This window comes from Sinohyriopsis cumingii, chromosome 4, assembly GCF_028554795.1.
Source record: "Sinohyriopsis cumingii isolate HCF-2022 chromosome 4, ASM2855479v2, whole genome shotgun sequence".
NCBI lineage: Eukaryota > Metazoa > Mollusca > Bivalvia > Unionida > Unionidae > Sinohyriopsis > Sinohyriopsis cumingii.
Genome location: NC_142964.1, coordinates 94,474,403 through 94,499,764, shown reverse-complemented (window position 1 = coordinate 94,499,764; position 25,362 = coordinate 94,474,403). Strand labels below are relative to the sequence as shown.

At 36.0% G+C, this 25,362-nt stretch overlaps 1 protein-coding gene across 2 annotated transcripts; it reads left to right on the top strand.

The window, feature by feature from the left end:
• The first annotated feature begins 4,290 nt into the window (after positions 1-4,290).
• Positions 4,291-24,415, top strand: LOC149801699 (uncharacterized). 2 transcript variants are annotated; one of them, XM_089955968.1, is made up of 2 exons: positions 4,291-4,531; positions 22,786-24,415. In XM_089955968.1, the coding sequence occupies exon 2, from the start codon at positions 22,879-22,881 to the stop codon at positions 24,250-24,252; it is 1,374 nt and encodes a 457-aa protein (XP_089812094.1). In that variant the 5' UTR covers positions 4,291-4,531; positions 22,786-22,878; the 3' UTR covers positions 24,253-24,415. The 2 variants fall into 2 exon arrangements, with proteins under 2 accessions (XP_089812094.1, XP_089812095.1); XM_089955969.1 differs by lacking the exon at positions 4,291-4,531 and adding an exon at positions 13,191-13,838.
• The last annotated feature ends 947 nt before the right edge of the window (positions 24,416-25,362 follow it).

The following is a 25,362-nucleotide window of genomic DNA, read 5'->3' as shown; positions in this document are numbered from 1 at the left end:
ACCGCCTTTCAAAATTATAATTTCAAAATCCTTTATATTCTTTAGGATTGATTTACTAACATCTGGACCTTCATTTGATTGATTGATCATTCCTACCAGATTTACCCGCCGCGTGAAGAGGTCGTCTGTACTTTCAACCATGTACACGTATCTTTGCCTCCAAAACTGCGCCTGTATGGGATCGGCATCAAGCCCATACCTTGATTCAGGGATGGTAAGGTGCTCAAATACAGTGGCCTGTATGCAACATCTGCTTATCAAAGGCTTCGCTTCCAACAGGTTTATTGTTATGAAGAAACTGGCATTCACCAGTTCATCATATTCAACATTTGCCCTTGGGCATTCTCTGGGAAACTTTGGCGTTAGTTTGAAAGTTCTATGGCTTTTTCCGAACGTGTCTGTGAACCACTGTGGGACTTTCTGAGTGCTCTGTAGGTAAGTTTCTTCAAGACTGGTCAAAGGTCTCTGTTTTCTTTTCTGTCTGCATTGTTTGATATCACTAAACCACTGGTGAATCCTGTCTGTTTCTCTTTTGAGTTTCTCTATGCTATCTACTTCCATTACGGTTACAAGTTTCTCTTGCTTCCCGTCTTGCACTTCAGTACTTTTTCTTCTATACCTCACCAACTTTGTATCGCTATATTCTGTTCCAAATCTAACCGATTTGGCAGTCTCGCTAGCTGCAATTTTCTCTAGCAATTCGTTGGGAAGGCTCCGATTTCGAAAGGTCAATATCTGGGTAGCCATTAGTACACGAATTTCCATTGTATCTAAGAGTTCTTTGGTGTATGGCTCATATTTTGGAGTTGTCTTCCATCCCGTATCTTGAGTGTTCAGGCGGCCATTAATGTAACATGGCACCCTTTTGATTTTACCTTTAGGAAGACGTAGTATTGAAATGCTCGCTCCCATTTTGAGGATAGATTATGGTACTTCCGTCTTGCAGATGAAAATATACATGTTTTTAAAGATACTTATTTTACTTACTGCACAAAAATACTGATATGAATACTGCTGCAGTGAATTCATCCACGTTTTGCTTCTAATACATACATGCCGTACTTTACGTAGTCATATGACAACCTTCCGATATATTCCTTATGCAATAGGTGACGTTGAGGGTTACTATAGGTTACGTACTATTACTATGACGTTAGAAGATGTGTGTTCATAGTGGGTTTGCGTGCGTACGTTACGTCTGAAATTTTGTCCTGTTTTGGAGGGAGCGGGTAAATGGTTACCCACTAACAAGGCTTGAAGATATCAATTGATTCACAATATTATGTTTTAGACGTCATAAGCACAGCATAGTACATACATATTTTAGGATTCCTGAAGGAAATTTTCATTTAAATAATTGACAAAAGTCAGAAAATCAAGTGCCTTCTACGTATGGGGGATAAAGTTTTAAAGTTATGGCATTGTAACTATTTACTTTAAGCTCTAATGTTCGTGTGATGTTATTGAAAATGGTAAAAAAAAAAGACCAGACTGAATCAAGAATATGACTGTCTGCCTTTCGTTGTCCCTTCCAAGAACATATCATTGGTCATAATAAAGTACTTGTTAAATTTTACTTAAACTCCACACACCCTCTTGTTTTATAAAGAAAATGCTCTCTAATCCATCGACAATAATGAAACGCTACAGACGTAGTCACTTCACCTGGACTTGATAAACATATCAGAAAGAATGTTTTGTTTCCAGCTGACAAAGGTATTCTAGAGTGATTATATTTTTTAGTTCATCATTTAGGACCGGTTCTAACAAAGTGATCTGCATTATGTAACCACTCTTACTGAAAACCCTCTTTTCCTATATACGTATTGAGATAAGAAAGGAAGGATGGTTGACGTAGCATGGAAAAATAAACACATTGCCGTCCTGTTCAGTAACTTCCTTCTACAGAACCCTTCAACCACTCGGTTATCGACAAATTTATGCACTGTGAAAGAGGCTGCAGCTGCTACACAGTCGTTGCAATTCATACTTGCTTTTATAAAGAAAATTCTAACATTTGGGTTCTAGCGAGATGATTTCATTAAAACCGGAACTCACCTATCATTTATGTCTCTTGGTACCAAGCGTTTGTGCACATTCTCCCGAAACTGGTTTTGGTTTTCCGTTTCAGAAGTCTTATCCTTAATCATTACCTCCAGTGCCGGATTATCCATAGGGCAAAGTGGGCAACGTGCCCAGTGTCCCCGAGGTTCAAGGGGCCCCGTATATTATCGTCTGATTTTACAGGCAGTGTTGTTAATAGTACTGTAACCATATCTATGGACAAGGCAGGATAGCTATGTTCCCCTATGTTGGATGTGCCCAGGGCCCCCAAAGGCCTTAATCCGGCCCTGATTACCTCACTGTATTCAAGAACGCCATTAGAGCTATAGTACACCGTCGCCATCAGAAGAACAAATATGTAGGTGAGTTTTTTTTTTTTAAATAGCCAAATTCGTCATGACGAGTCAGGGTAGTCGGAATTAATTTTTGTCTAGTTTTCGGGTCGGCCCGGGGGAGGGCAGCTGAGAAAGTTTTTTTTTATTTTGCAATTAGTGGGTGGCATCAAACCTTATACTGTGAAACCCCATTAATCGGGACACTTCCTTCCATTTGTATGGGTAAAGGAAGGATCGTTGCTAACGAATCGCTTCCAAAATAGTGCCTGGAATATGTTCCTACAACATTACCGTCTCTGATATGTAGACATTAGAATCAACAATCCAGATAAGAGAGGACAATGTGGTGCCTATCCCCTGGTTGCGGCGGTGGGTAAGTGGGTTGGACGTACAACATAACTCTGATTTCTTTTTGAAATCGTTGATGTAATTCGACGTACGATACAAGCTTGTTTGAGGATTTGGAAATACCTAAATTTCGTTTTATCTTGGGTTCCGAAAGTTGGCGGTACATAGTCACTTTGGCTGTCCGAATTTGTGGTGGGTGCTTCCTGAAATGAAAGCTGCTTGCATGCATAAACAGGATGACTATAGCTTTCTTTTCGAGGTTCATGCAAACTTATTTAAAATTACGTCTAATTCCAACACCCTTTTGCCTAGTACTATCGAAGTTGCAATATGTTTGTATCCAACAAAGCTTGAAATGTATAAGTAAATTGAGATTTCTATTTCTAGGGAACAAGGTGAAGTAACAACCAATAATGTTACGCAATTTAGCCAAGACACCCTACTACACCCAATCTTCCGGGTAAACCATAAATTGCAATTCTTTTCCGCTAGCGACGATAATATATGATTATATACATATGAAATATAGCCTATCAATTCAAAATGAGAGCAACTCTAATGTTTTCTGAATCGAGAGATGGATTAAGGACAAATTTGTTTCTTTTATATAAGGAAAGGGAATGTCAACACATTTTGCTATTTTAGAGTGGTTTCGTTTCCAAGGTGGAAGCCAGTCTTGAAGAAATTTTACTGTGTCTCGGTAACAGCGGTTGGATTTAAGTTATCTAGCTTTTCAGCAGCAAGTGGCTTGCTCTGATATAACCTTAATATTTTTTTTTTATTTTTTTGGGGGACAGTCATTTAATGGGTAATTAGTGACGGTCTTTTCTATTAATTTTATTATCTCCTCAGCCTGAGCTAAGGCTGAAAATTTTAATAATTTGTCAACGTTTGGGAAAAATTTGTCATCGTCTTTTACGCAAACATTTTTCACAATTCATTCTGGGCTAATTGCTAAAAATGTTAGTAATTTGTCAAGGTTAGTGAAAATAGGAAAGAATGGTCTTCTCACTTAAAAAACATTATTTATTGTACTTGTGGCAATTATTTTCGAAGGTTTTAGCACTGGCTTTTTTCATGACGTATTTGGATCATCTTGTTCAATATCCATTATATTCTTAAGAAGACGAAATGTTTAAACCCTGGTTGGAATACCTCTGGTAGTCTTGCATAAAAAGAGTACACACTTAAAACACGAAACAAAAAACACTCTTTGTAATACCACTATATAACACATTGTAACAACTACCTTTGTTTGACAAATGTTGTACAGATTGCAGTTACTTCAATAGGTCATTTATATTTTAGGTGTTCAATAGACATACCTATCCACATAATCACACAGTATTATGATTACCCTTGCATATTAATCACCCGACTTCTAACAACGTGGAGCAAGATTATCGTGGTAAAATGCGTCTGTGACTCATAGTTTATGTTCTTCATGCATTTCCCACCGACATATTGCGTCTACATTACATTGCTCGTATTTGTGTGAGCGTTATACACGTTCATATACGGCCATCTACGTCAACCGCTGCTCAGTTCCCACCCAGTTACCTAACTGAACACACTTAAGCCAGGTATCCCCTTAAGTCACGGAAAAGTTGAATGAAGCATTGTAGACAGCAGATAATGATGGATTCGGGGATTTTTATTTAGACTTCAATATTCATGCACGAACAGGAAGTAATCTCAGGCTAAATATCTGGAACTGTATATTGGACCTACCTGGAATCTTTAAGAGTCTCACGTGAAATAATGATTCCCTTTATCACTTACAGGTAAGCGACACCACATTCATATTTTTGTAACAAAAAAGGTATCCTGTTGATTATTATGATTCTTTAAATTTAACACGTCTAGAAAAAGACAGACACTTTGCAAGTGGATATATTATTTTCATTGTGTATTTCCATTATATTAAGCTTCATACAGCAAAATAGTTCTCACCGTCTTTTCCATGGTTCAATGGTCACAAGCACGATCATCGCCACAACCACCATCCAGGTCCAGTTGCACCACCACTACTATCACCATCATCATAATCGTCACTACTATCACCATCTTTATCAGCAGCATCGTCTTCTACTTCTCATCATTAATGTATGCCTGTGGCTACGTGGTTTAGGCACTGCACTCTGACCAGAAGACCGCGGGTTAAATTCCCACCATCAAATCAAACCAAGTAGAATAGAAATAACAATAACTTTATTGATAAACATACGTATTCCAGTTTGCACTACATATCACCATTGGGCAATATTTGTTAAATTTTTAGCTATTTATACACTTTAATGTAAATTTAGTACAGAAGCCTAACAAATTCTCTGAGAAAGAGTTCTATACATAAATAAATAAATAAATAAATAAATAAATAAATATGTATTTCCAACGTAGTATCATGCGACACGTAATTTACTGAAACAAATATGACAAAAACCGGCGCATTTTTTTTAACGCCATATATGTATGTTCGTGTGATAAAGATTTTTAACGTAGCTTTAACAAGTTTTCAGTCATGTCGCTAAAACGTCTGCAGTGTGGCAGTTTATAGTGATGTCTAGCACTGGGGCATCATGCCGCAGACATGTAGCATGATGTCCCACCCAGTTACATTATCCTGACATCAGGCCGATCAGTCCTAACACTAGCCTCTGAATGCTGAGCGCCTAGCGAGACAGGTGTTAGTACCATTTTTGTAAGTCTTTGGTATGACTCGGCCAGGGTTCGAACCCACGACCTCCCGCTTCCGAGACGGACGCTCTAACCACTAGGCCACCGTAGTGGTCCACGCCATATATGTATACAACTGTCAAATGCAGAACGTGCATACATTATTTGCTACTGGTCTTTTTATGGGAGAAAAATGGCACAAATTTGTGTAAAAACGAAATTTGCTGTACTGACCTTGATACAAACGCTGCGACTATACACAGGGGGCTACTCTGTCAAGGCTCTCTACGAATGTTCATCTACCGACACTATAAATTAACATGTAAATATAAAAATAATTTCTTGTCAGGACTGATTGTTATATAAAAGATAAAATCTCGAAGTGTGTGGCCATTAAAAATGTAACTGCAGACTAGGTCTGTTTTCGTTAAATCGATTAATCTTCCTTTCCATCGTAAAGGTTACATTTCGTGTAGACTCCATCTTTATTAAACCGCTGAGAAATTATCAGATCATCACCTATAACTTGTTTTTCTTTGCAGAAATATCCACCAATTTTGGACTATAATACACCGTCTTTATCTTGAGTTATTACATCAAGGATTTTGATATCCATTACGGCTTGCTGATCTCATACGATTATCTTGTGTATATCCAGTCTTGCAATTATCAAAAATCGCCATTGTGTTTCTTCTATAAATGTGCTGCTCGGAGGGTTATCAGAACATCATAATACGAACAACACACACACACACACACACACACACACAACAACAACAACAACAACAACAACTCGGATCTACCATTATATAGAAAGTAAGCAACTAACGTCATCGTAGACCCAGATCAATCTTCCCACGATGCACAGGAGGATCAGTGTCTAAGCAGTTCGTTCTGCCTATTATTTCAACAAAGATAACAACGTTGACACTGATGTGTCTTCACGTTATGAGACGCAACATCTGAATGTTAAATCGTTTGCGATTGAGAGAGATTTATCTTTACTAATTATTTCTTGGGACGCCATATTCTAAGGTTCCTATATATATATATATATATATATATATATATATATATATATATATATATATATATATATCAGTCGACGACTGGCTGTTGCTTTGAAATTGACATTTAATTCCACATTACTGACGGGGGGGGGGGGGCGCGGTGTGTAATAAAAGATAATGTGTTTGTGGAACACGAATGAACGCATCGGTATATCTTGAGTGTAGCCATACGAAAATTTTTGACTGAAGCGTGAATTTACCATGACCTGACTTTAAACGACAGCATGCCTACAACACACGCGTTACGCAAAACTCAACCAAACTGGATAGCATATGGGCTGATGGACTGATGGACAAGACACGTTTCACCATTTATGAATGACAATGTTAAAAAATGTAGATATTCAAATTAGACTGACACAATCAACATGTGCATTAAAGAGTTATAATAATGAGCTTTAGAACTGCGTATCGTTTGTACCCAGTGACTGTCACGTGTATCGTTTGTACCCAGCGAATGTTAATGTTTGGATCTAGACATCTACACAATTATTAAATACCGTCTTTACCTGGGTATAACATGCAATATACGGGCAATATGATAAACCCGACTCTGCAGTTGTATACCGCTATGAATAAGTCAGTGTTTGCGTGCTTCACTTAAATAGGACCTGATCGACCGGCACATTTTGCTACGCTATCTTCGAATCTACGCTGTAAGAAGTGCGAATACGACCACACCTCACGTTAATTTATTTCTCACTTGCATCACACACACACACAAACGGTATAAAATCAATTTCTAAAAGGCACGCTCTTATGTTATTCATTATTGCTTTTAAGGCTGCCTTGTTTCCATTACACTTTCGACAAGATGGATATGAGAAAACATATTCAAAACTTTTCATCAAAGATTTTAAAATATGAATTCAGTTTTATTGGGTACAGGGTCAATCGATCAAATCCGATTAATACTGTTATGAGGAAATGATAAAGCACGCCGTTGTAGTCGATATAGATACTTTTGTTCCGATCTTACATGCCAGCAGTAGATTCCAATACCTCGGAGATTAGATTCGACCATATCGTTAAGCTTATCCCAATTTTACAAGCCAGCAGTAGATTCCACTATCTCAGAGATTGGATTAGGCCATATCGTTAAGTTTATCCCGATCTTACAAGCCAGCAGTAGATTCCACTATCTCAGAGATTGGATTAGGCCATATCGTTAAGCTTATCCCGATCTTACTTGCCAGCAGTAGATTCCACTGTCTCAGAGATTGGATTAGGCCATATCGTTATGCTTGTTCTGATCTTACGTATCAGCGGTTGTTTCCGATAAATCAGAGATTGGATTAGGCCATATCGTTACGTTTACGTCTCATGTGCCGGCAGTAGATTCTGACATATCAGAGATTGAATTAGGCCATATCGTTATGCTTGTTCTGATCTTACGTATCAGCGGTTGTTTCCGATAAATCAGAGATTGGATTAGGCCATATCGTTACGTTTACGTCTCATGTACCGGCAGTAGATTCTGACATATCAGAGATTGAATTAGGCCATATCGTTATGCTTGTTCTGATCTTACGTATCAGCGGTTGTTTCCGATAAATCAGAGATTGAATTAGGCCATATCGTTACGTTTACGTCTCATGTGCCGGCAGTAGATTCTGACATATCAGAGATTGAATTAGGCCATATCGTTCCGTTTACGTCTCACGTGCCGGCAGTAGATTCTGACATCAGAGATTGGATTAGGCCATATCGTTACATTTTACGACTTAAATACCAGCAGTAAATTCTGACAATTCAGAGATTGGATTATACCATACCATTACGTTTATTCTGAATGTACGTGCCATTCTGATATAATATTGAATTAAAGTTTTGGCAATACCGTCTGTACTCGTTTAGAAGTCGAGACAAATTGCAAATAACAAAAGATCCCGATTTTCCTAAGCATGATGTGCCTGCAGATCAGGAGATATATTGTTTGTTCTACTGATTGCTCCTATCAAACTGCACAGACACAGATCTGTCGTTGCATTATGCGACGGCAGATCTGGGTCTGTGCAGTTTGCAAATGAACTCGACTTATAATATAAGCGAATTAAACGATACTGTAAGGGGGGGGGCCGAGTGGCCGAGTGGTCTAAAGCGCTCTCCGTTACGGATCACTGCCATCTCACCTCTGTCTGCGTAGGTTCGAGTCTCGGATTCAGCCAATGTGGGTATGTGAGAAAGCTTGCTAATAGCTTCTCGTGGGTGGGTGGTTCTTTCTGGGGTTTTCCCGGGTTCTTCCTCCACCATTAATACTGGCCGCCACGTATAGCCTATCGTGTGCTGAAAAATGGCGTTAAACCATACAACAACAACAACACTACTTTAAGGTTTCAGCCGTCTCACAGTGACAGGACATAGCTGCGTGCTTCTTTGTTTAGTTCCTATGGGGTGTATGTGTAATAGGTTCGAAATCTAACTCGGAGAATGAATTTAATCAACTCTTTGAATAACGCTTTTCTCCTTGGTCCTCACAACTGAACATAGATCTAACCTGCTCTGCGCTGATCAAAGATACACTTATAAAAGTAAGAAGGAATCTGGAAATATTCAAGATTGGTCCCATTCACACATTTTTGCTACACTACTAAGTTTTAAGCCGTAGTCTGTCTGTCTGTCTGTCTCTCTGTCTGTCTGTCTGTCTCTCTCTCTCTCTCTCTCTCTCTCTCTCTCTCTCTCTCTCTCTCTCTCTATATATATATATATATATATATATATATATATATATATATATATATATATATATATATATATATATATATATATATATATATATATATATATATATATAGTAATACCTAACTCAGCAAACTAAAGTACTAGGGACTATTAAAAACTACATTCCTTTTCCAGTAATATAATTGATAATAATGATAGCTGGCAGATAGCTGTCAAAGCGGTAAAATATTCTAACAGATTGGGGAAGGGGTATGGGCTAACTCAGGGGTGGGCAAACTACGGCCCGCGGGCCGCATGGGGCCCGCCAAGGGCTTTCATGCGGCCCACCATGGGTTTTCATGCGGCCTAGGAACAAGTCATTATTCGCACTGACTCTGTTTATGTTACTCTGTTTATCAAATAAATGTGCTTCTTTTGAAGTTTAAGTTTTCAAATATTAACAACATATTAACAACTGAAAATTAATTAGATGTTATTTAGAAAAACCTTTTGTTTTTGCTATTTCAAATATTCGTTATTTTACTTAATTAACTATGCGGCCCGCGACAAGGTGTAAATTTGTGTATGCGGCACTTGCACTGGAAAGTTTGCCCACCTCTGGGCTAACTTGTGTAAATGTAATAATAAATTTAAAGAATGCTCAAAGTCAGGACCTTTTTATTTTGACTATGAAATTGTGATAAGATGCTTAATACAAGAAATATGACTAAAACATGAATGTATGTGTTTGATTATGTGTAACATTTGCAATACACAAATGCTATAATATGCTGGCCTTCTTAATCTCAACGTAATCTTTCGGCGAGAAATGGACGACCCACGGAGTAAGTATTTTGAAAGTTAACCCTAAATTCTTAGTGTGGCGGGAGATAGGTGCTTATTTATGTGGACAATATTACTTTTATATTAAACTTGAATCAATAGCAGTGAATTGAATTTATTTGAAATGAATTGATTTCTATTGAATTTGTTTGAAATGGATTTATTTCTATAATTGTACTATATCTATATATATATATATATATATATATATATATATATATATATATATATATATATATATATATATATATATATATATATACTGTATATATATATATATATATATATATATATATATATATATATATATATATATATATATATATATATATATATATATATATGAGAATAAAGAATAAAGAAAAATTCGTAGACTTGTCTTATTTTTTTAAGTATATATGAGCTTTTTAATGCCATCCAATAAAGTTGTAATTACAACTAGCTCAATACAGTGCTTGTTTATTTGGTGGAGAGATGTTGATTGAGGCGTTAATGTTGACAGCTATCTGCCGAATTCCGAATTTCACTCCTAGTTATACTCCTCGGAAAATAGTCATGTGACGTAAATTTAATCAGTCATTGCTTGTCCGGGACGCCGAATAGGTCTGATGGTGCGATCATTTACTCTATAACCAGCGACACAAACCGAGGGTTAATATACAATTTAACTATTATCACTTGTCCGTTTGTACTCTGTCATTAGCAAATATATAAACATTGCGTATTATGTCAAGTCCGTCAAACCTCAACGTACTTGAAGTCGTAAGCAAGACAGCTAAGCTTGGGTGAAGAGTACACACCTACCGATGAACGCTGATAATATTGATAATATATCGACCAGCATAAAAATAAAGAATAAACCATCAAATATTCAAAACATACTTATACTTGTATAAAAGAAGGCCAGCATTTACAATCAACAACTTCGTTTCGTTATCTATTTCCTTTTGTTATGTTGTTTTTCTGGTCGAATAAATGCTTCTTCTTTATCTTTATGTCGTTGCAAATAATTCGTCAATTTTTCTATTCGAAATCATCAACTAGTGGTAATGATGGAGAAGACGGTGAAAGTAGTACGACCATCACAGGCAAATAACTCTTGTGGAGACGACAGGAAATCAGCCAAAGTTAAACTGAAATCATACCCTTCTGGAAGAAGAATAGCCGCAGCAGTAGTCGCAGTCATAGTTCTGTCACTCCGAATATATGACGCATCCTAAGCAGGCGAACCCGATATATTTGTCTGTTTTTTTTTTTTCTGCCATGGGTATTCTCTATAACTGTTCCGCTGTGGTTAACTGTATGAAAGCTGGTACGCGTATTAATTGAAAAAAGACGTTGTGCGTCTGCTCTCTTGATTGGAAGAGAGACTCCACTCTTTGTACAACACGTTTTGTGTATATATATATATATATATATATATATATATATATATATATATATATATATATATATATATATATATATATATAAACACACACGCAATGGCATTAATCTGTGGTGTCACATGTTCTCAAGACAACCTCGCAAGATGTGCGTAAAACTAGAGCCATCATGTCCAGCATGCTCTTCACCTGGGTCACAGATACGGCGTTGCAGAACAGAAGATTGCACGCGCAGAGGCTTGGGTGTCTAAAGCCGACATTGATATGTGAACGTCTTTTTGAGAGGAAGATGACCGATGAAGAGATGCCATTTGTGTTAACCGAGCCTCATCATCCCTTTTCAGAGCCAGCCAGACCTCTAGATACTAATAAGTTGCCAGAAACTTGTGTTGGTTTATGTCTTTGTTTAAAACTAAAACCTAAAACCCCGTACCCTTTTTCTTGTGTTTGTGTGTGATGTGTTATAGTAGTGTATCTATAAATACTGTATGATAGTATGTTTGTATGTGTGAGTGAGAAATAAGTTTCATCTCGCTTCTTTTACATCATGCCCCCGTTTTGTGTAATAGTGTTTTTGTATGTATGTAAATATAGCTTGCGTTTATAAACACTCGTACACTTTTTGCTGGATTGTATGCATGAGTGTTTGAATTGTAATAAAATTGCGGATGCTATATTGCGTACGAGGTGTGTGTTTGCATTGTAGATGACTGTTTCAACATTATATTTTCCCTCATGCCCTAAAATGGGCCATCTGATCCTAAATTTCTAGGACAGTCTGGGGTATATATAAGGTCTATATTGAATTTCTCTTATGCCCCAGAGTAGGTCATACATGTTGACATATAGCCAATTATGACATGATTTTTATGCAAATATTTGCACTGTATCGTTAAGCTAAAATTGTTAACACATTAACCCCTGGAGGTTTTTGTCGTTTTCGTCTGAAATTCGAGTAGGAAACACATTTTGAAAGCTATTTCTGAATAAATCCTAAAACACCAACTTCCAGGTGATCCTCCAATAACATACTGCCTAGTTGTGTTAGAAACATAGTTTTTCATTGGCTATTTGGCTCGCGCATGAAGGGTAAAAGTTGGAGTGTTTTTTTTTTCTTTGTTGCTTAACGGACCCTTTATTTTCGTATCGAGACCACTCTTTATTCCAAATGCCCATCTTATCCTACTTTTTGCAAAGGTCCATCTGTCTGTTTGAAGTTCATACTGGTCTGCCTTAGATCTGCGACCAAAATCTAAAATCCGGACACAAAATCGAATTCCGACCACGGGCGAATTTTTGGGTAGGAAAAAATCGGGTCCAAAAAATGAGGTTTTTCCCTGTCATTTGTAGTGCAACTGGAAATTCCAGATTTTTTGGTATCGTTTTAGAGCTACATCTGCCTACCTTTCTATAATATAACCCATTTTAGTGTATCATACATAACCTTGACGCTACAGGGCTCGGCAGTAGGCTACTACCTCCTGCCACTTAAACTCACCAGGGGTTAATGTGTTAAGGAAGAACCATCATAAAAGGTAAAGGTGATAAGCTTGTCGGTATCATCTGTAATTGTTTGGCTTAACGTTACCTGTATACAGAAGCTTTTGTGTTTCAAGTGTTAGTCCTTTTTTCAAATCAGTTATAGGACAATAAAGCAATGCTCAAAACACTGTTGAAAGTTATTGTATCCCTCACAGTGACATCTACTGTTCGGTATGTGAGCACTTCATGAGCGGATAGCACTGGCACATATATATATATATATATCTCCATAAAGTAATCAGATGATTAAAGAATTCGGGCATAGCCTTACTTACTATCAGAACAGAGATACTACTGTGTTATTCAATTAAGGATTGTCAGTCATAACGAGGAGAGATTGTGGGAATACGTATAACCATGAAATTTTTAACTAAATAAACGATACCCTTATGGTAGTTAGAAGAGGATTCAATCAGCGTTTCAGCGGTCCAAACCCGTCCAGTTGACACATTGCTATGGGATTTTACTGGTCGTCACGTGACACCGTATACTGTGTACAAAGAAAGTTTCATTATACCAGAAAATAGAACACATACCGATCAAAATTACACTACAAGATAGTTAATTTAGTTAGCAGGCATTGCAAAGATACCTGTATATAAAAAGAGATGTACTCTTAAATTTTGGGCAGCTATTTGCAGTTCAAGTCCGCTTCAGAGATGTTTTTAGTTTAGCGACTGGCGTCATCAAGTGAGGAAATGACATTTGGATTGGTACATTTGATTAGGACATTATAAGCCTCCGACTGTGTTACATATACGAGATATATGCCATTGAAGCAAGCTGTGAGGATGTGAGAAACGACTGACTATTACATCTATGAGACTTATTCCAGTGAAACACTGTCTGAAAATCATTTCATTACACGTAATACATGGCAGTCTGTGTATCTACCAGGCAAGGAGAAATATAAGGTACTGTAAACATACAGTTATTCCTAGTTACGAAATTTCGCGGCTTTCTTATATAAAATTATTTCGCAGCTGACCAAATTCATTGATCAACATATACTCATCGGATTACCTTTTATAAGAAACACCTTTTCCGGGGCTATTTAAATTCACGTGCAAATTCACATCGCTAACAGTTTGCATCTTTCGATGAAAAAACATACGTTGGGAATACCATATAAAATATAAAAATACGTTGAGAATACCATATAAAATATAAAAATACGTTGGGAATACCATATGAAATATAAAAATACGTTGGGAATACCATATAAAATATAAAAATACGTTGGGAATACCATATAAATGATATAAACCTACCGTACAGTATAAAAACCGCGACGATATGACTAGTAAAGATGAGTTTATGTTTAAAAAAGGAAGAAAAGGGAAAAAGTTATGGTATCCCCATATTTGTCATGAAATGTAAGACTTAATTCTTTATCAAATGGGTACAGCATAGTTTCTAGCTATCCTGAGAGAGAGCGAGAGAGACAGAGAGAGAGAGAGAGAGAGAGACATGTACAGTGAAAAATTTATAATAATATTGGAACCCAGGCTAAGATTATATGAAATTGGCAACTACGTTGTGGAATGAAAGAATACGTCGTGTCGCCTTATAACGTAAACGAAAATTGATCAGTCATAAGTATCGTCGACTTACTCTTGATCAGTACCTAGTTTCACACGAATATGTAAATTCCGATCAATACTTGAATTGTTTCGCACCAATATATAAGTCCTTATGAAGACTTGAATAGTTTGACATGAATATGTAAATCCTGGTCGATACTTGAATAAATTGAGATGAATTTGTAAGTCCTGATGTAGTCTTGAATTATTTGACATGAATATGTAAATCCTGTTTAAGAGATGAAAAGTTTTATATGAATATGTAAGTCCTGATCAAGAGTTGAATAGTTTGACATGTATATGTAAGTCCTGATCAAGACTTGAATAGTCTGACATGTATATGTAAGTCCTGATCAAGACTTAAATAGTTCGACATGAATATGTAAGTCCTGGTCAATATTTCAATAGTTCGACATGAATTATTTAAGTCCTGATCAAGACATGCATAGTTTGACATGAATCTTTACGAAATACCCTACGTCGTGAATTGGTTTACAAGTATTTTACAATTTTGAAATAAGAAGAATCCTGGTAAATTTTGTGCAGAGTAGCTTGTTTAGTAAATATAAAAATTATCTTTCTTTTCTATTCAATCAGAGAGACACGGTGATTAAATAGCTACTTTGCCGGAAACGGAACCAAAAGTGTAAGCCTTCGAATCATGCCCAAACAAAGTAGAGGCTGTCGCCGTGTCGTGTTTCTGGACAAAAACTTTACACTGATTGACTTGGCGCGATATAGTCTGTCACCGTTACAGACAGTAGTCAATCAATCGAATAATCAATCAAAAATCAATCATGCAGCTATTCCGATCAGTTTCATGTAGTTGCTAGGGTCACGAGCTTGAATAGATTAGATTGTGTTAATCGAAAAAGTAGGTAAGTAGCTGCGCCACTGCTGTCTTACCCGTTCTAGCAGGCAAACATGGCCGATCTATCGAGTTTCCGGCTGCGACGGTAGCGTCGACATCGGCGTCATTATTACTACCGATTCAGACTGACCGTGTCTGATGCATTGAGACAAAACAATAACATTTTTACAGTAGCAAGAGTTAGTTAATAAACTTGAAAACTCTGCATTTAGAATCGTCTTACAGTGCAGTTTCCACTAATTTCAGTCAAAATCGAATTATGAAGTAGACAGTACTTTCCCATGTAGAGGTAATTTAACAATACCGGTCAGTAAACACTCAAGGAGATACTGCAGTAATTTTTAAAATAGGCACATTTCACATGATGTGACCATTCCTTGGCACCTTTCTGAAACACTATATTGCACTATAAGGGGCACATGGAGCTGTTAATTTCATATTTAACGAAGATAGCCGCTGATATATTTTATGCAAAACGATGACATTTTGTTATTAAAAATATAAAAACTTAATGGCGTCAATGACTTTAAAGTAAAATTATATACGTCTAAGCATGCTTCGTAAGAGAGACAGTGTCTGTGTGTGGAGCGGATTATTTATCTGTGAAGTTACATTTTCCCTTTACCTACTATTATTATCGACCTGCCACGGTTAGGCTGCAAACATTTGAAATGATTTTTAGATATCTGCTCCGGATAAGAAATGTTCTAAATGATACTTGAAAATATTTTGTATTCCTGGATCACAGACAAAATTTATCTTCCTGGGTCACAGGCATGGTGGATATCAAAACCCACCTGATCGACATATCATACAGTATCTTTAAAAATAGATAGATGCTTTCTTTGTAAAAGGTTTGTTTCCGTCTCCCTTCCCCCTCAAACGCAGCCAGTAATGTCCACAGATAGACTTTCGCTGCTTGTATGCTGTGTAATATATATATATATATAAATCGTATATATATATAAATCGTATATATATATATATATATATATATATATATATATATATATATATATATATATATATATATATATATATATATATATTATTTTTTCCTCGACGCAATTGCATACTGCATGTATGCTGTGTAATATATTGTATATCTCTTGATGCAACTGCATTCTGCATGTATGCTGTGTAATATATTGTATATCTCTTGACGCAATTGCATACAACATGTATGCTGTATAATATATTGTTTTTCTATCGACGCAATTGCATATTGCATGTATGCTGTGTAATATATTGTATATCTCTTGACGCAATTGCATACTGGTTGAATGCTGTGTAATATATTATTTTTCTCTTGTCGCAATTGCATACTGCTTGTATGCTGTGTAATATATGTTTTTCTCTTGACGCAATTGCATACTGCATGTATGCTATGTAATATATTATTTTTCTCTTGACGCAATTGCATACTGCTTGTATGCTGTGTAATATATTGATTTTCTCTTGACGCAATTGCATACCGCTTGTATGCTGTGTAATGTATTGTTTTTCTCTTGACGCAATTGCATACCGCTTGTATGCTGTGTAATATATTGTTTTTCTCTTGACGCAATTGCATACCGCTTGTATGCTGTGTAATATATGTTTTTCTTTTCTCTCGACTCGATTGCATACTGGACCACTGCGATACGCATTTCCTAAGAAAATCAATTACTGAAGATGATGAACATAAATGAGGTAACAAGCACGAATACAAATACTGCTCCGGTATTTCATGGGTTAGATGTCAGTTTTTAACCTATTCCTCGAAATACTTATCGGTTGTAATTTATTTGTTCCATGAGTTGCACCATTATTTATTTAATAGGTACCCAGGTCAAGAAGGCAAACTACGCCTAATCATTATTTTGTCTGTTATTGTAACTGACTGTCATAATTTCATATATACAGATATACTTCTTTCCGGCTTTTATAGTCGCCAAAAATGTCAGGTCTGCGGCTCGAATTTCATTCATGGTGCGCATCTCAGTAATTTGAATGATTGTTAGTATTCCCTAAATTTTAACCCCAGTCTTGGGGATAATGTTATTGTATGACAGTTATTTAGTAGCGTAAAATGTATACGATTATTCTTTTGAGTACCAAAAGTTATTTTAGAGAATTTAGGTCACAAAAAAGAATTGAATAGCTCATAGGACCATTAAGTTCTAATAGACCTACACTATTAAGCAAGAGCTTTCGTGATTTTTAGGTTTAATAAGTAAGCACTACCGTTTGCGAGAAAAAAAACCCACAAAAAAAACAACGAAAAACGAACTAGCTAAAAGTAAAAGGAAAACGTTCTGTTTCACTAATGAACTGACTTGTCTAGAACGGAATGAGTTGAGGCCATATTTTCAAATCTATTTTCATTTTAGCAAGAAACTGTAACTTGGGTTCAGAGTTTTAAATTTTTTTTATTAAATTCTATAAACTTCTTCAGAAACAAGTTTTAGTCATGGAAAATAATTAAATTTGTTAAAAACTTTAACTTCTTTTCTTCCAATCTGAATTCTACTAATTCCTTTCCATGTACGGCATCATTATCTGGACCTTTGAGTTCGAGTTTCGCGTCCAGAAAAGATTATGAATACTGGTCAGGTTGAGTGGAATTTGGAATTTAACAAGTCAGCTAATTTGGTGTAAAGTGAATATAAAAGGTAACTACAATTATTGACAGTTTTGAATCGAGTCAGATTACTCACAATGCAGAGCACACGTAGGTCGAGTTAAATCTTTGTGTCCTTCGTATGAATTTAATCTAATGACAAACTTGACACAACTTTTTCGATAAACATTTCTATCCGGTGGCTTTTTGTTTTTCCTGTGTTTTCTGCCCAGGAAGAACTACAATGTCAGTATACCATTCTGAATGTATATTCATCATTGTGCCATATTTAACATTTGCTTATTTAGATAGGTTCTTCGAAGCTAAATTGCACTGATCAACCTTTCCCCACCTAGTGATTTTGAGCACCACCACTGCCAGCGTAAACTGTTTAATCCATGTTATCTTCCTCATTTTAAGAATAACAACTTAATTGTTCCGTTCCCGTTTGACGAAAAAAGGGTCAAATTAAACCAATGACAACGCTATGTCCACTTTAAATTTTAAATTACGTTCTGTTACGTTTTTTGAAACCGTCTTGGAAAACTGGATAGGATACCACTTGAATGGGCTTTTCTGTACATTTTTTAAAAATTTCTACCGGAAGCAGTTGATCTAAGAGCGCCATCCGTGGTGCATACAGTTTTGTACAAATCGGAGCGTTCTGCAATCATTAATGCAGACATTAGTACCACTCTTGGATGGGTTTTAACTAAGCACACGGGAAAGACATTCGTGCGAATGTTAAAAGAAACTAAGCCTGAGTTTGATATTCAGTTTCGTCACCAGCTAATGGAATTTAATGTTACAAACGTACAGTACCATGTAATTGGTTGATTGTAAATCTCAAGATGAAGCTAAATGCCCAGGGGTTGTACTATCTCTAGGTCAAGGTGATCCTTCTTTATCAACTCTTCTTTAGTGAAGCCAGATAAATGCACGTCCTGGTAACTACAAGTGCCTTGATACCAAGTATGTTTTTGGAGCATTTATTTTATGGATAAACTTTGATATGTTGAGCCTTCGAACGTTGGAATATGTATCTTCTTTTTAACTTGAGTTTCATCATCTGTAGTCAATAAAGATGTTAAAAAAGTACATTAATTAGCAATTGGTTTTTCAGAGATCTCAAGTTCAAACTAATATACAGGAGTTTTATAATCTCTAGATTACGACTATCAATCTTCATGTATACTCATATTCGGTTAGGTGCAGGTAGAAAGGAAAATGAATGTACCTTGTGGTACCTGCAAATGTCAATACCTGGATTTGATAAGATGCAGCTAGAGAACACAAATTGTTGTTTCTCATAGTGTCCCTGCACTAACTATCATCTTCAATACGAAGACCTGATTAGGTGTGGCAAGGAAACTAGACGACTGTACCTCATGATAACCCTAAATGTCCCCGATTTAATAATATTTTCGGAACAGTTATCCAATATAGACATTATTGTATGTAGTGTCTACAAAGGTTTGATTGTTTATATTCTTCTCATTTTAATATGGAAGGCACAGTCGACAAAGCATTTAGTGCAATTCTTTTAAGTTTCAGTTTTCTGACTTCAGGTTGAAACCAAATTAAAATAGTACGTGCTCTGATAAGTTATACACCAAAGAAATAATTATAGGATTTCTTTTCTGTTACATATAAATCTTTAATTGATATTTACTAAGGATGCACAAATCAATTCTCACATCGACGTCAAAGGAAATGCTTTTATTTCAAAATCTTGTATCAATATTTATCTTCTGTAATTTTTAATTATTCGTGCTTCAGATATCTGCACTAACTAATACACATTTTACATTTAAGTAACTCAATATGGCAAGAGGATGACCTTGAGGTACCATGCCTTTAAACGGTATCACCAATAATTGATTTGTATTGGCGTGTTTGGAAACTATAATGACCAAAATTATTGAAAACTTTAACTTAGTTTTGCACGTGCCGCACATTTCGTCGATAGGTCGGTTAATTTGGCTCGGACTTTAACACATTATATACTGCCATTAAAGTGGCTGTTTATAGACTATGTTCTCTGTACAAATTTCTTTTTTGGCAGTTTGTGACATGTTTAAACACAAATCAGCATACAAATGTCCGATCCGTTATCAGGCTTTCCGCCCGGAACGTTACTGTAATCACAATGCACATGTGCAGTCTTGTGAATTATATTAGAAATGAGACAAGTAAAAACGGTCCATTATTTGCTTTTTCCACGAAGAAAATAAATATTTAGTGACCTCAGAACTTTATCCAAAGCTTAAATCATGTAAAATATCATGCGGTTTTTAATCCCATTTCTAGTAAGCGAAAGCGTAGGCGTCACTCAGTCCTGATCGAACGTCCTTTCTTAAAACCATTTGCTGTAATAATGTAAACAAGGACGAGAAAATCAAAGCAGTCATATTATAATATTCAGGAAAAATTTCGTGTGACAAAATGGCTCCATTTGGGAGATTAAAGTCATCAAAAACTGAGTTGAGGGATTAGGATAGGTTTAAGCAATGACCTCTTCAGATGAACATAAGGGATATCTTATTGCTTAAACTTGCCTATTACCTCAACAGCGTATATCATCATGTGCGTTTGCCATAATGTGCTGAAGAGCTGTCTGTGCTGTTGGCTAATGGATGTACTTTATACACAGCTGAATACGGTAATATAAAAATAAATGGAAAGATCATCTCATCATTAAATTCGCTGAAGCATGACCGCAATAGAATCGGGTACATCGGTTTTTAAAGTGTCAGGCCAAAAAATAGGTTATCCCTTCTTAGTCTCTTATGATATATTTAACAAAAAAAACAAACAAAAGATTCCAACTACAGTGGTTGCATTTTCAAATACTTTGAAAATCAACATTCTATTTGATAAGAGTTGATGACATGCGGTAAGCCAGTTTGTCAGCAAATGCCGTACATCTGTACATAGATATTCTAAATCTTTGATTTGACTGGATTCGAAAAGTTTATTTAAAATGTAATGACTTTGTAATTGATTCCGACATGTAAATTGGAGTATATGTCATTATCTAGCTCATATTCAAAGACTGTGCTCGTCTTTATTCATCTGCTCCGACAAGTCTAATTTTTGTTAACGCTCTATGTTCTTATAGCTAAATCACACTTACGTGTTTACCGGTAAGCTGTCCTCCAATAAACTGACAGTTAACTCACGCCATAATAGTATACCCATGGTTATCAATATCCAACCTTGACCAAAAAACCCGTTGTTTTTGCCAAAACGTGTGAATTAATTTCAAATTTGTACATTAGATTGATATTAATGCTGGAAACAGGTGTAGTATATCACAACATTAGATATATTTTACAGTTCAGACTTGTAAGAAACGTGGAAAGGTCATGACATGAAGGCAATGCAGACATTAAGAGCTTCGTTTCTTGTACAAAGGGTGGATTCATATTTGCTGTTGGGATGGGTATACCTTTTGCGTCGTTTCCCGTTTTGTTTTGTTTGGGTGTTGTTGTTTTTTTTTGGCAGCTGTTGCTTTGTCTTGCTGTTTATCTGAAAATCTATGTAATTCCTGTGAGATTAATTTGGCTTATTTAACAAAGATGAGCACTTCTAATTGGAACTCTGACGACTTTGCTTGAATTTAAAGTTCTGTTATGTAGGGTAGCATTTAACTGAGACTGTATTGAAAGGTTGATATTATTTTACATAACGCTCACAAAATTGTTTAGATTTTTGCTATACTTTTACATTGAGTACTTAAGCTCCATTTATCCAATCAATGTTCGATTTATCCAGACTATACTCGATTTATCCAAGTTATTCTTCATTTATCCGGCTTCTCTTTGGCTTGGTTTGGCACATAGCATGTAGGTTATTTAGTGCCGAGTCGATTGGAGTAAAGAACCTTGATCAAGGAAACACCATGGGAGCCAGCTCAGGCTGATCCAATGGAAGAATTCAAACCCTTTCGGTCTCCTTTAGTCGTCTCTTACAAGAGGAAGGAGGTCGCATAGGACCTATCGTGCCTCCACGAGCCTGCAATGTATATGTTGGTGTGGGTGGGTGGATGAACGCACTTCATACAATAAGGACGTTGCACATACGAAAGATTGTCTAGTGATAAGCTACATTTATTTAAAATCATTGTGTAATCTTTTTGGATCGATGACACTCTAAAAAGAAATATTGTTTTCACCGATGCTCTGTGACATTTATGCGCACCACAAATAAGATATGCTACATTCTTCATTTTGGTGATGGAGATACTGGGTGTACAGACAATGTCAAGTGATACTCTTGGCGACGTGGATTTGTCGAGAACCATTGCTTTTTTTTTATCTTGTGGTGATTTTGGAACTCGATTGTTTAATAAGGCATGTTATGCTTCCCATCGATAATTATACGTGTTTATGTCACATTTATATGAATAGGAACTGCGAGTTTCTACCTTAGATATCTATGTATGCATGTATCTATTCTGGGTTCTTACTGAAACGTGTTCAATATACTTTGGCATGTAATAGATAGAGAGACTGACAGATACATCGACAAAACAGATTTGAAATATCTCAGTATTTCTACACATAAGTAAAAGTTAGAGGTAAAACAATAATAGCAAGAGCAACAACAAAATTAGGTTGGACGAGATTAGGGCAAAGGTTACAATATTAATAATGTTGTTTTTTTCCGAAATACTTCTTAAAACTTACAGATTAAGCTATATACCTATCTTAATTTATAATATCTACATTGTTTTCCCCCATCTTAAGTTAATCTCTTTATCGATGTATATTGTGACATTTTTTCTTCTTTCGTCTTTCCAGGGAACCAAGGTTTTGGAGAAAATGCTGAAGTGCCATAGAAACATATTTTCTATTTCCATTTTTTGTATCGCATGACCAAATACATTTGCCAGAATGTCTTACGGATCCTTATTTCTTCAAAGTGAATATAGTAATCGGGTAACAGCAAAAATAGCCCGAATGAAACAGGAACACGAAAAACGACTGGTTCATTATGAAAAGAACTTTGATGTGAATTTATCTCGAATTGAACATCGCGAAAGAAGCCTTCGTGAATCTATGTTAGCATATATAGAGCGGATGCGTTCAATAGCTGATTCCAGACGAGATGGGATTCAATCAGACCCATTATTTATCCGGGCGAAACATATTCCCAAATATCCTCAAAAGGGTCATAGGAGGCGGCGGCCAATATCTTTTGATGAATTGATTGGTCGAGGTAAGGATCATAAATCACATGCCGCGAAACCAGAAAGACGACCTTTATCTGAACGGGACGTTACAGCAGACCAAAAAACTGAAAGTTACGATGCTTTGAGTCAATCATCTGCAGTTCTGATTCCTGCTCTTACAGAAAGGCCAAATAACAGCGGGTCCAGTGGTCAAGTTAGATTCGTGAGTGCATCTAATCAACATGACATTGTTGACTTCAGTTTGAAAAGTAAAGGAACGCGTCAAGACGGTAAACATATTCTTCCCAAGGAAAAAGAATTCGCAGAGGCAGCTGAAACTTCCGGAAAAGTGGAGTCTTCCAACAACAATAGTGTGGAGAAAGGCAAATCTCCCAGGGCTAGTGATGGCGACAAAAAGATTGTGCCAGTAAGCCTACCGCAAATTGATATAACGGGTAAAGGGATTGATAGTGAAGCAGTAGGTAAAAAGATTGTTAGCGAAAAAGAAGACACTAAAAGTAGCATAAAGAGTGGTGGTAAGACAGAAAAAAATGAAGATGAAGCAAATGATCCAGACAAAGAAACTGAACTCATAAAAAATAAGGACTCATTTGGTAAAATTAATATACTTCGATTGAGACCTAAAAGGGCCAAACGCATGAGACTACGAACCCCAAATCTTCGTGGCATTCCTGAGGATGAAGTCCTCCCTGGATTGAAAACTTATCGAGAATCAGAGAGAAAACACGCGGTCTCACCAACACCATCAAAACAAGCTTATGGCTCTATAGCATCCGGGAAGTCATCGATTCTTTCAGTTATTCCCGAAAACGTTGACAGTATTTTAAATGACTCCGGATCTCATTGGTCTCACAGAAAGGAATATCACGCCATATCTCGTCTCCTGCACCATACGTCTGGAAAATCGACACGAAGAATGCTGATGAAAGATGACGGTGATGTGAGAATCGAAGTTACTCAATGTCTGCCTAAGCAAGATTTTCCAAGGACAAAACTGAAAACTCGGAAGCGATTCAAAAAGTTGATTTATCTTCGGGACGTGCCTGACAGACATTCACATATACCCCGGGTTTAATATTGAAATCTACTGACCCATTACATTCAAGTTATGAATTTACTGCAGGAAGTAATCATTTTTATGTTGTATAATATCTACTAGCATCTATGGACTACTTGTTCCTATTTTACAGTCTATTTAGGAGTGCATTTACCTTTGTTATTCATAAAGGTATGTAATGGCGTTTTGCACCGGTCTAATTTATTTCTACATGACAGTTTTGCCTCTTCGTTATTTTAGAAAAGATTGGTGAATGTGCTAACAACAAATATATATATATATATATATATATATATATATATATATATATATATATATATATATATATATATATATATATATATATATATATATATATATATATATATATATATATAAAGTTGCTAGTTTGTTATTTTTATTATATATTTATATAGACAAAGGGAACAAATAGTACATTTTGTGATAAACATTCATTAACATGGTGGATGTGTTAGAAGATCATCATGCATTCTAGACATAAGTGGTAATCAAACGTTTATGTTTAAAATTTTCATTTATATGTAATGTAAAAGAAATTAACATTCACAAATAAATAACCTATTAATATATACATTGTAATCCCATCGCATTAATTATCAGGTTATTAACCACTCCACATGTTTTACAACTGTTTCGCCACTAAATGTAACAAAACGCTTAAAATAGCATAATTAAAGCTATATGCAATAACGCTAAAAATAATAAATTGTTATTTCTTAATGCTAAGTGCAGTTCACACTTAATGTAATAAGTCATGGTAAATGTAATACAGCACTGTCCACACTATTTAATGATCAATTGAACTATTAGGTCAGAAAATATTCTTTAGTCTTAATATTCGTTACGTAACCTTTACTGTCAATGATAACACGTGCACGCGTTATGGTATACACGTGTACGCTTTAATTGTACACACGTGCACACTTAATGGTACACACGTGCACACTTTATGGCGCACACGCGAACGCTTTATGGTACAATGTCTTCTTTCTGAACTGACAATTTACCGCTATTGTACGTAAGTAAATAAAAAATTTCCTCGATTTATGACACTTACCTTAAAAACAAGTGAACAAGTCGTAGCTAACATTAAGTTTATATAGACGC